General features: G+C 36.7%; 1 protein-coding gene and 1 long non-coding RNA gene across 2 annotated transcripts in view; one reads left to right on the top strand and one right to left on the bottom strand.

Moving 5' to 3' along the window:
- LOC136263742 (uncharacterized) overlaps positions 1-6776 on the top strand; it is a 139601-nt gene extending 132825 nt beyond the window's left edge. Inside the window, exons 6-7 of the long non-coding RNA XR_010704773.1 lie at positions 1138-1241; positions 6428-6776. This is a non-coding gene — a long non-coding RNA (uncharacterized lncRNA). The remainder of the gene's footprint in view (positions 1-1137; positions 1242-6427) is intronic.
- Positions 6777-9948: 3172 nt separating this feature from the next.
- Positions 9949-14484, bottom strand: part of LOC136263621 (uncharacterized) — a gene marked incomplete in the record, with an annotated part of 463802 nt that continues 459266 nt past the window's right edge. The window contains 3 exon segments of the mRNA XM_066058254.1: positions 9949-10076; positions 10317-10673; positions 12959-13234. Coding sequence (XP_065914326.1) covers positions 10030-10076; positions 10317-10673; positions 12959-13234 — 680 coding nt within the window.

Here is a 14484-nt window from a genome sequence, read left to right as displayed (position 1 = left end):
TAGGGTAACATGTGTCAAAATGATTGGGATGCTACGGTTAGGTTGTTGGCAAGAGAACCTTGATAGTTACACTGTGGTCAAGGTTGTGGCGATGGTAAGGTGTGGTGGCAGTTGGCCACGTGCCCAGAACAATCCTCCCTTTGACTGAGCATAGTTTTCTCTCAGATTTTGCATTACTATAACCCTTCCTTGGGGTGTATCCATTCACTGGACTGGACCACTGGACTGGACTACTGGACTGGACCACTGGACTGGACTACTGGACTCAAATAAAATTTGCTCAAGCATATTTTTTCGACCACAGACACATTTTTTCAACCACTAAAAGTGATTACATACCACACATGGGCTAGGGCTCTCCATGTCTTGTCATAAATTATCAAAGAAAAAAAAATTACTTAGGCTTTACAGCACAAGTGTGCCATGCTAAAGGTCTGTAAGACTCCTGTTTAAAGATGTCATATTAAGTATATTGAAAAAGTGCTATAGTTGTGGTGGTCTATTTAATGGTATAACTTTGGTTTAAATGCTTGTTACAATCACTGTGTTTTTTTTTGCAAATAAGTGCAACCTTACCTTCCTGTTTGAAAGTGCGCACATTGGGAAGCTTAAATGTAACACTGCGCACTCGTTGCTATTTACAAACATGATAAACCAAAGAACCGGCAAATGCACAGGCTATAGGTGATTTCTATGTTACAAAATGTAATTTCATGGTGTAAAATGTATACAATATTATAGTGTGCTATTTTACAAAAGAAGGCTAGAGAAAACGGACATGCATTACCAGTGTTAACAGTGCACAGTGCTTGAAACATTGCTAGCAGTATAGGCAAATTATTTTTGATAACGATATATACTGCACTAAGATTTTAGTGCAGTTTTTGTGATCAATGTACAAGTTTTATGTCTCGTGGTGTCGTTTCTAAGACACATTTTTGGCGATAAAACATAAAACAACAACAAAAAACCTTGAGTCCAGTAGGAATGGATATACCCATATTGCTTGTGTGATATTCACAAATCAATAAGCAAAAATTGCAATTTTTCCCCTTGAAATAACCTGTAACTATGTAGTATGTAGATGACTATGTTGATGTAGCATTTTATTATTATTATTCTAATTGTTTTGTACAGATAATCACTCTTGTGTGATGCTACTATACAAGTTGTACCCAATGATCCAGGCTCTGTATACATCAACTGATGGCTAACTGGGCCACTATACTATACTGATGAATGTAAGCAATAGCATATGAAATATGTCACTGAACAACAAGGCCACCTTTCTGGGATACACACATCATATAAGAAATGTTGACCCAAAGATGTACCCTAGCTACCTGTTGTGAAGGTTCATGAGTTGCATGCTCTTGTATCATGTACATGGTAGGGGTTTACCCAGAGGGAGATTTCCAAGGATTTCAAGGATCTTCTTTTCTACAGACTTAACACAGTACTTGGAGTTAGAGGTGTACCAATAGGGAAATTTTGATATACTGAGTCTTAACACTGATACTGATGATATAGTGTAGCCATTAACTACTGTGAGTTTGGAGGAAAACTACGTAGGGAATTATATATAACATTTTAATTTCTTGCTATTCATGTCCTACCAAAGTGCTAACAGTCACTGGAAATTGGTTAGTGTGGCCTCAATTAGCAACCCAGACAGTAAGGAACCCAAAAATATTTTAATGAATGCTCTGACCAAGATTGATCATTACTCCATATTTTTAATAACCTGAATCAGAGGAGGTTGGAAGCGTGCATGTGAGCCCAATGGTTTTGTATTGAAAAGTGTACTGGGCCTCCTTGGGTGATGAAATACCTCTCGATTGATGAAATATGACAGGTACATGGCATTGGCACAATAAGCCCTGTTAAGCCCCACCGAGTAAGTTTTTTACACTTGGGCTACGTATAAAGCACGCGAGATCTCACGGATACAATAAATGTCTTTGTTGACGAGCTAGAAAGATAGAGAGAGGAGTCCCACTCGAGAAAACAGTATGAATAAACACCCAAGAAGTCATTCTATGTAGCGTTCTTCACTAGGACTGTAGTGGTGTGCGCCCTAGTTGGGGATTACACGAAACTAGAAAGATGAAGAAAGCTTCCAGACGAACGATAGCAACAATGTGCCACCACCAAGAAGGTTAGAAATGAGTATCACAGCCACCATTCAAAGTTGCTGCCCTCCTTCAATGCTATACCCCACCTTACAATCTCAAAAATGCAATTAACCCGAAAAAAAAAATTACGCTTCCAACCTCCTGAATAGCTGACAGAAGTGAGTGTTCTATTAGAGTGTTCTGTACATAGATTAGAGTTAGTGTATGTTCTATTAGAGTAAATGAACAGTGTTACATTAATGAATGCATGGACTTTGTTTATCTGAATAAATTCACCTATCAATGCACTATCATGACTATAAACTGACATACACACATTTGAATAATGAAGGTCCCACTGTACTCTAATATGTAACCAGTTGGAGCTCCTGTAAGGACTGGACCCTGGTCCTCATGCCACATAGTTCTTACTGTATTCTTATTAAAGTGATCCCAATACACTACATGCATACAAGTACACAGTATAATACAATTAGTCCACAACTCTGTTACAATACTCCCCTTGGACTAGGGCTGAGCGATACTGCCATTTTAGTATCACGATTGATACTAAATCCACTATTCACGATACTGAATAGTTCATGATACTTACAAATAAGTCAATCATAGCTGGTGCCACATAGTGTATTGCTCAGCATTCCTGCAGGAAGTCCTTATAGGTGATAGCAAACTAGCCACTATCATCCTTGTTTACAGTAACAGTTATTGTAACACATGCTTTGAGGTTGTTATGGTGTTCACACCTCTCTGCAGGGGAAACCAGATGGTTGGACTTTATCATTTACAAGGATTCTTAGCCTAGTACTGCATAACAAATGGATTTTTAATGACAGTAATGTACAGGCATGGTATCACGATATTTAATAACAAAATATTGCGATATCGATACTTTCAAAATATCGCAATATATCACTAAAATGGTAGTATCGCTCAGCCCTCCCTTGGACCGCCAAGCTTAAATATTGCTCATTTAAAACATGCATGTATCATCATTCTTCTAAATTCTTTATTGCTTCTGTTAGACTTCACAATTGTTCATGTTCAATTACTCAGTAAGCCAAACAGTTTTCAATCATTATCACACTTCACAATTGTTCTGGCAATAGCTACTCACTAAGTTCTTGATAGGTCCTTACCACACTACAACTTCACTTGATACCACAAATCATAGAGCACTGCTATAGTCTGTTCGCATTCACCTGAGCCCACCTGAGCCCTCATTTCTTGTTAATAACTCTTGTTACATGAGCCAGCTGCCCAAACATTTAGTAGCACTGTAAATGCCAGAACTGTTAATCAAAAAAAGCGCTTTGATTCTGGTAAGAACAAGTGAGTTATGAGGCTTTTAAAATACCCCATACATTTAGTATGGACCAATTCAGGGGCGAAAACATGTTTACAACATGAAAACATGTTTGTTCCAGTACAAAACCACTTGGAATGAACACATGTTCACCTCTTTGATATTAACACCTCCTTCCTTATGTCAATCCACCTGCCCTATCCCTTCACAGTCCATCCACTGACAGCTGCTTACAAGAATTGGTTCTGTAGTAACATCTCTCCGACAACTCCTACGATGCGATGAGACTCAACTGGCTTTGTCTGGTCCTGCATCCAGCCTCTTTCACCAGAGGGAATTCTTGCTCTGTTCTCCTCTTGTCCAGTCTCTTTCACCAAGAGAGTTTGCTTGATAACTATGCAATCTCGGGTCCACTTTCAGGATAAAGTGTCTCTCTTCTACTGGATTCTGCAGTTGTCACAACAAACCCACTGTTCTTATCTCGGTAGGACAATCAGGCAAATATAAGACTACTCTAATAGAACAGTAGGTTTGGGGATCTACAATTAGTCTACTGCTAATATCCCTGGGTACACTGTCATGGGGCTGCAACAGAAAGGTGCTTGCTACAGAAAGTTGTTGCCTCAGATTCTCTATGAAAATGCTGTGTTTTGCATATAGATTGTGGGGGTACAAATATGTGTATTTCTGTGACCTAATTTTTTGTGGGTTTTATAAAGGACCTCTTCATTGTACAATACCTTATAAGAATGGGAAAAAAAACTGAGCACTTTTTAAAAAGATGCTACTGCAAAATATACTTGTATTCAATATCATAAAGCATTGTTTTATTACACCTGTGTGTTTTGTATGTAGGTCCCATTGTCTGGCTACTGATAGATGATCTGGGAGACTAATAATGAAATATACATGGCATTGGCACAATAAGCCCTGTTAAGCCCCACCGAGTTAGTTTTTTACACTTAGGCTACATATAAATCACGCGAGATCTCACGGATACAATAAATGTCTTTGTTGACGAGCTAGAAAGATAGAGAGAGGAATCCCACTCGAGAAAACAGTATGAATAAACACCTAAGAAGTCATCCTATGCAGCGTACTTCACTAGGACTGTAGTGGTGTGCGCCCTAGTTGGGGATTACACGAAACTAGAAAGATGAAGAAAGCTTCCAGACGAACAATAGCACCGATGTGCTACCACCAAGAAGGTTAGAAATGAGTATCACAGCCACCATTCAAAGTTGCTGCCCTCCTTCAATGCCATACCCCACCTTACAATCTCAAAAATGCAATTAACCCGAAAAAAATTACGCTTCCAACCTCCTGAAGTGAGTGTTCTATTAGAGTGTTCTGTACATAGATTAGAGTTAGCGTATGTTCTATTAGAGTAAATGAACAGTGTTACATTAACGAATGCATGGGCTTTGTTTATCTGAATAAATTCACTTATCAGTGCACTATCATGACTATAAACTGACATACACACATTGGAATAATGAAGGTCCCACTGTACTCTAATATGTAAACAGTTGGAGCTCCTGCAAGGACTGGACCCTGGCCCTCATGCCACATAGTTCTTACTGTATTCTTATTAAAGTGATCCCAATACACTACATGTATACAAGTACACAGTATAATACAGTTAGTCCACAACTCTGTTACAATACTCCCCTTGGACTAGGGCTGAGCGATACTGCCATTTTAGTATCATGATTGATACTAAATCCACTATTCACGATACTGAATAGTTCACGATACTGAATAGTTCACGATACTGAATAGTTCATGATACTTACAAATAAGTCAATCATAGCTGGTGCCACATAGTGTATTGCTCAGCATTCCTGCAGGAAGTCCTTATAGGTGATAGCAAACTAGCCACTATCATCCTTGTTTACAGTAACAGTTATTGTAACACATGCTTTGAGGTTGTTATGGTGTTCACACCTCTCTGCAGGGGAAACCAGATGGTTGGACTTTATCATTTACAAGGATTCTTAGCCTAGTACTGCATAACAAATGGATTTTTAATGACAGTAATGTACAGGCATGGTATCATGATAGTTAATAACAAAATATTGCGATATTGATACTTTCAAAATATCGCGATATATCACTAAAATGGTAGTATCGCTCAGCCCTCCCTTGGACCGCCAAGCTTAAATATTGCTCATTTAAAGCATGCATGTATCATCATTCTTCTAAATTCTTTATTGCTTCTGTTAGACTTCACAATTGTTCATGTTCAATTACTCAGTAAGCCAAACAGTTTTCAATCATTCTCACACTTCACAATTGTCCCTATCCCTTCACAGTCCATCCACTGACAGCTGCTTACAAGAATTGGTTCTGTAGTAACATCTCTCCAACAACTCCTACAATGTGACGAGACTCAATTGGCTTTGTCTGGTCCCACATCCGGCCTCTTTCACCAGAGGGAATTCTTGCTCTGTTCTCCTCTTGTCCAGTCTCTTTCACCCAGAGAGTTTGCTTGATAACTATGCAATCTCGGGTCCACTTTCAGGATAAAGTGTCTCTCTTCTACTGGATTCTGCAGTTGTCACAACAAACCCACTGTTTTTATCTCGGTAGGACAATCAGGCAAATGTAAGACCACTCTAATAGAACAGTAGGTTTGTAAGGGGATCAACTTGGGTCTACAATTAGTCTACTGCTAATATCCCTGGGTACACTGTCATGGGGCTGCAACAGAAAGGTGCTTGCTACAGAAAGGTGCTTGCTACAGAAAGTTGTTGCCTCAGATTCTCTATGAAAATGCTGTGTTTTGCATATAGATTGTGGGGGTACAAATATGTGTATTTCTGTGACCTAATTTTTTGTGGGTTTTATAAAGGACCTCTTCATTGTACAATACCTTATAAGAATGGGAAAAAAGCTGAGCACTTTTTTAAAAGATGCTACTGCAAAATATACTTGTATTCAATATCATAAAGCATTGTTTTATTACACCTGTGTGTTTTGTATGTAGGTCCCATTGTCTGGCTACTGACACATGATCTGGGAGACTAATAATGTACATGCAGGTAACTACATGTTGAGGAGAAGGGCTGGGTTACTGTCAGCCGTAAGATGAAAGTGTGGACAATTACAGTGGAGGCTGTCTTCGTAAATAATAAACACTCTAAATTTATAACTTTGCTATTACGTATATGCACAGTTTGTGGCTGCTACATACTTACCTGTGAAAGGTGATAGCAGTGAAAGTTCAAACTTTCTGTTATGTTGTAATGAACAATATATTTGTTTTCTGTTGAGAGTATGTTGTAATGTGGTACAGAATAGAGTAAATTTTGATGCTTGACTGCAGTATAGATGTAGAACTATTGTGGTATAAAAAAACATTAGTTTATCCATCATGAGTCTCATGTATACACATTGGTAGCTACCATGCATGCAGTGGGTTATATATGAGAGGCACAATTTTTGCAAATCAAAGCTTCAAAACTTTCTTCTAGCAGATTAATCATACAATATGCTTAGTATGATAGTACTGTATATTAGGGATCATGAAGGTGTGGGTATTTCTGGCTAAATATATCACCCAAAAATCAGTTTCACAATACCTTCCTAGGAAGTATTGGTTAGGTATAACCAGGCCCAAAAGTGCTTTTAGTATGACCCTAATCACTTCCAATAGATTGCTACAAAATTTTTATTCAATGGAATTTTCTACTGACTGACTGACTGGCTGGCTGGCTTGCTAATGCCTTCAGACAAGTATAAAACTCAATGGCTAAGGCTACAGGTTTGGTTTTTTCACTGGTCAATGTTGCTTCAGCCCAACAGGTGCCTTTGGCATACTGCAGTATGTTACAATGCATACAACTAGAGTTGCACCGATAATCGGTTGAATAATCGGTAACAGCCGATATAAGGTGATTTTGCAAGTATCGGTATCGGCTACAAAGAGGAAGTTATTTGCCGATAACCTAAACCCACAATCAATCATTAACGACAGTAATAAACATGTGACAGAATTAAAAGAAAGCAGTGAATGCAGTGGTAAGTGGTAAACATTTATTTGTTGTACCTGTTTATAACTATTTAGGCTTGTTTATGTGTGAATAGTGTGGCTGCAAGGCTATAATAGGCTGTGTATATTAATCGGCCGCCCACGCAATCAACCAATCACTATTTGGAAAGGGTCTGGAATCCCACCAAAACTCCGTTTAAGAAGCTGACTTAGGTGTTTTATAACTACTTGGCTTTCATTTCCATGTAAGGGGTTAGTGGCACACTGGTAGCAAATATTGTAGAATTGGCCGCCCACGCAAGTAATTAAATTATGTTATACACGCACATAAACTTTAGATGATTTTTGCTCCTTCTCCCCTGACCTACAGAATAGAAGAATATCGGTAAATATCGGCATATCGGCTACAGGAATGAGTGAAACATCGGTATCGGTAAAAGTGAAAATATGCATATCGGTGCAACACTACATACAACATGGACTTACTTTTTTCCTCCTTTGTGTCTTATTTCTTTTTGCTGACAGCCCAAAGTGTTGATTCATGGTAGTGCGTGATGGCTTCCCTATGTCTGTAAATGGCAAGCGTTGTATTTTCCGTTGATTGCAGATGTGCTTCTACTGTTCTTCGTTTATATAAGACTTCCCTTGTTTCCTTTTTATTCTCCTTATATTTGTTTACTTTTTTGTGTGACTGGTGAACCCACACATACCACATCGAATGTTGTCACACTTGATGTTTCATCTGAATGCACCCCACCTATTAATTACTGACTCGAAAGCAAAGTGGTCATTACACTTCATTTTCACTGAGCTATGTTCAGCCCATTTCACAGTGTTACACACAAGTGGACATTTAATTCAGTCATGTTTATCGACTGAAGTAAGGATTAAATGTCCACTAGTATATCTGCAGGTGTACACAACCTCCCTTGTTTCCCTTTTTTTTTTCTGTGATCCCTAATCGGATTTATAATTTATAATGTTTTCCTTATACTTTTATTCCAGTGAGCAGAAGTTTCACTAGAACCCCATAAATTCTGTGACATTGCTAATAGAGTTAATAATAATAGGGAGGGCTCTATTATTAACTCTTGCTAATAGTATGCATAAAATTAGCTACACAGAAATTGTTTGTGTGTCTCACAGATAAAGCAACCACAGAAATATATACGATAGGCTATATACTACTGGAGGCTATTTCAGTTGCTTTGACCATGCAACAACAACAATTTTCTGTATGGTAACACTGTCTATACAACTTGAAGTGTATTGCTATAATAAAAACTACCTGAGCACTGTAATTATATGCATTAATGATAATATTATTGTGATACTTATTAACTTTGTGGTCACCAATATGAAGTGATGATGTTTTTATCATATACTCTCACTATTATAGCTACAGTGTTAAATGTGTACACAAATGCATTGAGTCATTGACAAAGTTATGACAGGACTTGATGTGCTCTTGATATGGACAACAAATACCTATTTAAATGCTGCGCCTTCAGTAGTCCAACAATCGATTTTGAAAAAGGCTTAAGCGTTGTCCTTGAACATCAAGTGGTGGCCAATTTTAAATAGTCGCCGTGCCTAAGGTAATAAATACTTTGGCATTTGTAAATACAGTACACTAATTCACAACGTGTGTTCACTGAATTACTCTTCCCTCCCCCCTCTGTGAGAGAAGCATATTTCTTTTGATAGAAATACTTATCTTTTCATTTACTTGTTATACTGGAATACTTGTATATACCTTGTCAGACCAAAATCAATTTATGTAACTGATGAAAACTGCTTTTTACCACTAGTCACTAATTACCGCCATTAATTTTATTGCACACTCATCTGATACCAAAGTTAAAACAGCTGTGAAACTATCACCTGGCACCTCTGTATGTACTAAATGCCTCTAAAAATAATTATGGTGTTTAAGCTTTCATAGCCTTTTAAGACTACACAACCATCTGCAAAGGCCATAATGACAAAAATCAACCTACTAAAGAGTAATCATTGCTGCTTAAAATACAGCAACAACAAGAGAATCTGCTCTCCCCAACCACCTACAACTTAGCCTGTTTGGTGCCCTTCCCCTTGCCAGCTCCTGGATCTCCTGAGTGAAGATTCTAGAAAGTAGAGACCGTGATAAAAATTGTAACAGGTGAGACAATTCTGGCTTCTTTGTCTTTATTACACAGCACTTCAAATTGTGTCTCTATAGTGGTCTATGAGACACATCACTGAAAACTGCTACATACAAATTTTTGTTATAAAAGGCTTTATTATAATTTCTTGACCTTATCAACTTCAACATGCTTGGAAGAAATATTCTGTATAGCTACACTGTAATGGACTTTTAGAGAAACCTGGTCACTGTACAATAAGGTAATCTGTCTAAAGGGTTCATTACAAAGATCCCCACTTGTGTACAAAGTGGCCTGCTTAAGAAGGCCAGGTACTAAGGTGACCATACTATAATAGACAGGTTTCAATAAGAGTTCTTGGTTTCACTGTTAGTGTGTTATAATTATCTCAATGCATGTATCCACTTGTTTATCATAATGACCACAGACTGTACAGTGTATTAAAATGTGCAGTTACTTAATGAGGTCATAAGCTGGGTCAGTATCCATTTTGATAGTGCCTTTGTCCATAATAGCATAAGATGGATTAGTATCCATTTTGATAGAGTCCTTGTCCATAATATCATAAGATGGATTAGTATCCATTTTGATAGAGTTCTTGTCCATAATATCATAAGCTGGGTCAGTAACCATTTTGATAGTGCCTTTGTCCATAATAGCATAAGATGGAATAGTATCCATTTTGATAGAGTCCTTGTCCATAATATCATAAGCTGGGTCAATATCCATTTTGATAGTGCCTTTGTCCATAATAGCATAAGATGGATTAGTGATAGAGTCCTTGTCCATAATATCATAAGCTGGGTCAGTATCCATTTTGATAGTGCCTTTGTCCAAAACAGCATAAGATGGATTAGTATCCATTTTGAAAGTGTCCTGAGTAGTAGCATAAGATGGATTATCATCCATTTTGACATGTTGTCCAAGCGGTATAAATCGATCACTGGTTCCACTTTTTTCTTTGTTCTCACTACAATACTTGTAACACATAATAGTAATGATAGTAGTGACTGGTGTAGCAACAACAAGTGTGACCACTAAAGTGATAACTGCTGCTCCTGTTGAGAGGCGATTCTCATCTGATGGTTCATCAGCACCTGTATGAACAAATTTTTGAAAACCTTACTTGTACAAGATGGTACCATAAAGTGGGTGTTTTTTTTGGGGGGGGGGGGGGGGATTTCATGGATTGGAAGCTACACTGTATCTGGAAAAAATTTCCTCCTTGAAATTCAGAACTATTATCAAAATGACTTGTTTAAGTACAGTAGGACCTCCATTATAACACCTATGTGCTAGTTCAATCATAAAATTGTTCAGTTAAGTGAATTTGTTTTTGAATAAATGAAGCCCATTCATTTATACAGAACTGTGTTCAACTACTCTAATAGAACATACACTTACTCTAATAGAACGTTCACCTACTGACGAAATACTCTAATAGAGCAGTCACTTATACTGCTCGGATAATCGAGGTTTGGATAATCAAGATTGGGATAATTGAGATCCTACTGTATATAAAAAAGAAATTCTGAATCATGGCAATTGTCATCATCTGATATAGATACACTTGTAGCTAGATTCTGTTTTAACCACGGTAGGTAATTGATATAGTCATATTGTACATATCTTGTCATTGAGGAGTATCACCTCACTAAGGGTTGTACAATTTTAAAACATAACATAGATTATGCAACTTTTTACCAAAAAATGTCTTAAAATTAATTTGATTACAACTAAGCAATATTGCATTCTAAGTGGTACATGGATTCACATTTTTGTAAGAGCCATTTCTCCCAAAGTAAGAATAATAATCATGTTGATTGAAACAGAACAGAGTCTCACAGAAATTATAAAACAATACCTATAACAAGTGTTGTAGTAATCCACATCCTGACATGCATGCAATACTAACTCCATAAACACAGCAATGCATTCTTACAACTATAACTTCTATTATCTTTATCTATAAGATCTTGCATGAGATTCCAAGCAAGGCTTACTACAATTAACAAAATCCATGAATTGTAACAAGGATGTCTGTTATATACAAACTAGGAGAAACAAGATTTTTTTAATCTGATTTACGAGTGAATGAAGAAAAAAGCCCATGCAGGTGTGTCTACGGGATAAATACAATATAAATATTTTGCTTGTGGTTCTCCTTGGTATGGGGTGGACATGTACACGTATCTGTCACTGATGTAGCATCTAGCGTAGTGTAGAACTGCTAAATCAATATTATAACTGCTGGCCGTAATTGACATTAAATCCCAGTGTAAGCATAAGCATGTACATAGGTTATGTATGTATGTATATTGCCTGTACGGTAGGTGACTGTTTCAGCAACATTGCATAGTTCAAACTGACTGTACTGTGGGTAGGCATGAGGCTATTATGCTCCAAAAATTGAGCATTATGCTTTTGAGCAGTGCTCAAAAAATCACCTATTATGCTTTTGAGAATTGCCCATTATTCCCAAAATTATGCCACCATAATTGGCTAATAATGCCAGTTTATTGCTGTATCAGACCATTTTCATTGATGTTTAGGCTTCAAATAGTTTTGAATTCTTTAGCTGGTTACTGTATTAGAGAATTTCATTTCAATATGACTGCTTTATTAGAGTAAATAATATTCAATGACTGTTCTATTAGAGTTTCTGACTGCTCTATTAGAGTATCTCGATCTTTTTTAACGGAATTGTGCAATCTGCAGATTTTCCTACTGTTAAAGCTTTATAATCACCTCAAAATGCTAGCATAATTCCTGATTTCCACACATACCTATTATGCCCGAAATTATGCCAGCATAATCGCCGCATCCCTAACTGTGGGATAGTTTGTAGAAATTGCATATTTGAAGGCTTAAATAAATGATATTCACATAAACATGAAAGGGAGAGGATAGAGGGTGGGAAATACATCGCAACACCAGAAAGTGTAAGGTGATGAAAATAGTAAATGACTAATTAGCTGAGGCCCATAATTGAGGTCATCTGTGCTAATGTTCATGCAGTCTCACTATATGAATAAATGGCAAGAGAAGACCTATTGCTATCTGAAGATGCAGAGAGTTTGATTCTTAAAACTAGAAGTATAAGGAATACCATAATTTGCTTTATTTTCGTGCAAAAATTTTCGTGATAAAAAGTTTCGTGTAAAAATATTTTTGTATGATTTATGTAAATGACTACTCTATTAGAATAGTTCTATCTTGTATAAAATTTTTCGTGCAAGGATTTTTGTACAAATTTTGCATACAATAATTATTTTACAACGAAAAAAAGCAAATTACGGTAGCTAAGTGTGCACAAGTACATAGTTGTAAATGACACAAAGCTTCAATATTGGAGAGACTACATGTATATATAAATTTGTACCTTCATTATCTTGTGGTAGTGCTCCAGTTGTTACTATTGTCATTTCAGCTGTTCCATTACCAAATTCATTAGCACCTAACACAGTAACAGCATACGATGTATTGCTCATCAAATCTGTAAAGGTGAATTGTAGAAAGTTTCTGATAGCAACAGAAGTGATCACAGTTCCATTGGCATCAGATAACGTCACATAATAAGTTACAATTCCACTACAAATAGCAACATCCCACATAACTGTGATTGTAGCATTTGTTGTTCTGGTGTTTAAATTCCTCACTGTGAAAAGAATTTTATTATAAGCTATAGTACTACTGTACAATATGTATAGCTACATGTAAAAAGTCACACTGTAAGCAAAGAAACATGACCTACTTTATGTAGGCAAGTATTTGTAAACTATACTATTGGAATAAGAGCTAATCAACTATCTTTTTTCCTCAATAATCATCTGTACCTCTTTAAATGTTGCAGTTGCTAACTTTAACTCCCCCGTCCATGTTGTACTTTATGTGGGAGTATTAAAGTCCTAATTAATTGTGGTATATTTTTCATATGGCAGCAAGGGTGTAAAATACTAACATGCAGAAGATACATAGTAAAATGGATGCCAATTTATTTTATAAAATCAAAGACACAGTTGATCACGTGTGGGACATTTTAAATTTCTAAATCTACTTAGCTAAACTAATTGATTTGAGCTGTTGTTCACATGACAAACTAATACAATAGTCATCTTTGCCTTGTGCTGCTAACCACACCCACTTGCTATGTCATAGCAATAATCAAGTTAAATATTTGCATTTTACTATCTAAAAAGTAAAATGTACGAAAAAATTTAGAAACATTTAATTGCACTGCATTGCCCATTAGGGATTTTTAATCATGAAGAGACAAACGAGTGAAAATTGTTCTATTGCATGTTTTTCCTATCTGGCATGGCATGATGACTTCTTGGGCCACACAACACATGGCCCAGTATTTATCTTAATCAAAATCACAAGTTTAATTTCGTCAATCTTGTAGCTGGATGGTTTAGCACCTTGAATACAATAATTATACAAACTTCAATATCATCACATTTTGTGCTATAGTGCATTTGCAAAAAACCTCATTTGATTCACTTTGAATGTGAGTGGTGCTCTGGAAGGTATGCAGGCTTAATCCTGAATTAATCACAATTTTTGTAGACACATACATATATAGCTGATATAAAATATAAACAAATATCACATACATATGTTGCAATAAAATTATAGTTGTAAATCTTTTGTATACATACATACATGTAAACAGTGTTGGCTTCATCAGGTACATGTTTGATCTCAATGTAAACATATTACAGTGCTACTGTGCATGTAGTCAAACCCACACCTAAAAATAGTTACTATAGCTACACTCATGCTTTATCCATTCATGGAATACCCATAGTCCAGTGTTGCTTGGTCTGTTTTTCTCAGCTCAATGAATTTGTACAATTCTGTGGAGGTGTGGGAAGTGCACTGTGGTCTAGAAATCCTCTCCAGAAC

Source organism: Dysidea avara, chromosome 1 (assembly GCF_963678975.1).
Source record: "Dysidea avara chromosome 1, odDysAvar1.4, whole genome shotgun sequence".
Taxonomy (NCBI): domain Eukaryota; kingdom Metazoa; phylum Porifera; class Demospongiae; order Dictyoceratida; family Dysideidae; genus Dysidea; species Dysidea avara.
The sequence above is the reverse complement of the archived record's forward strand: the minus strand, read 5'-3'. Positions and strand labels throughout refer to the sequence as shown.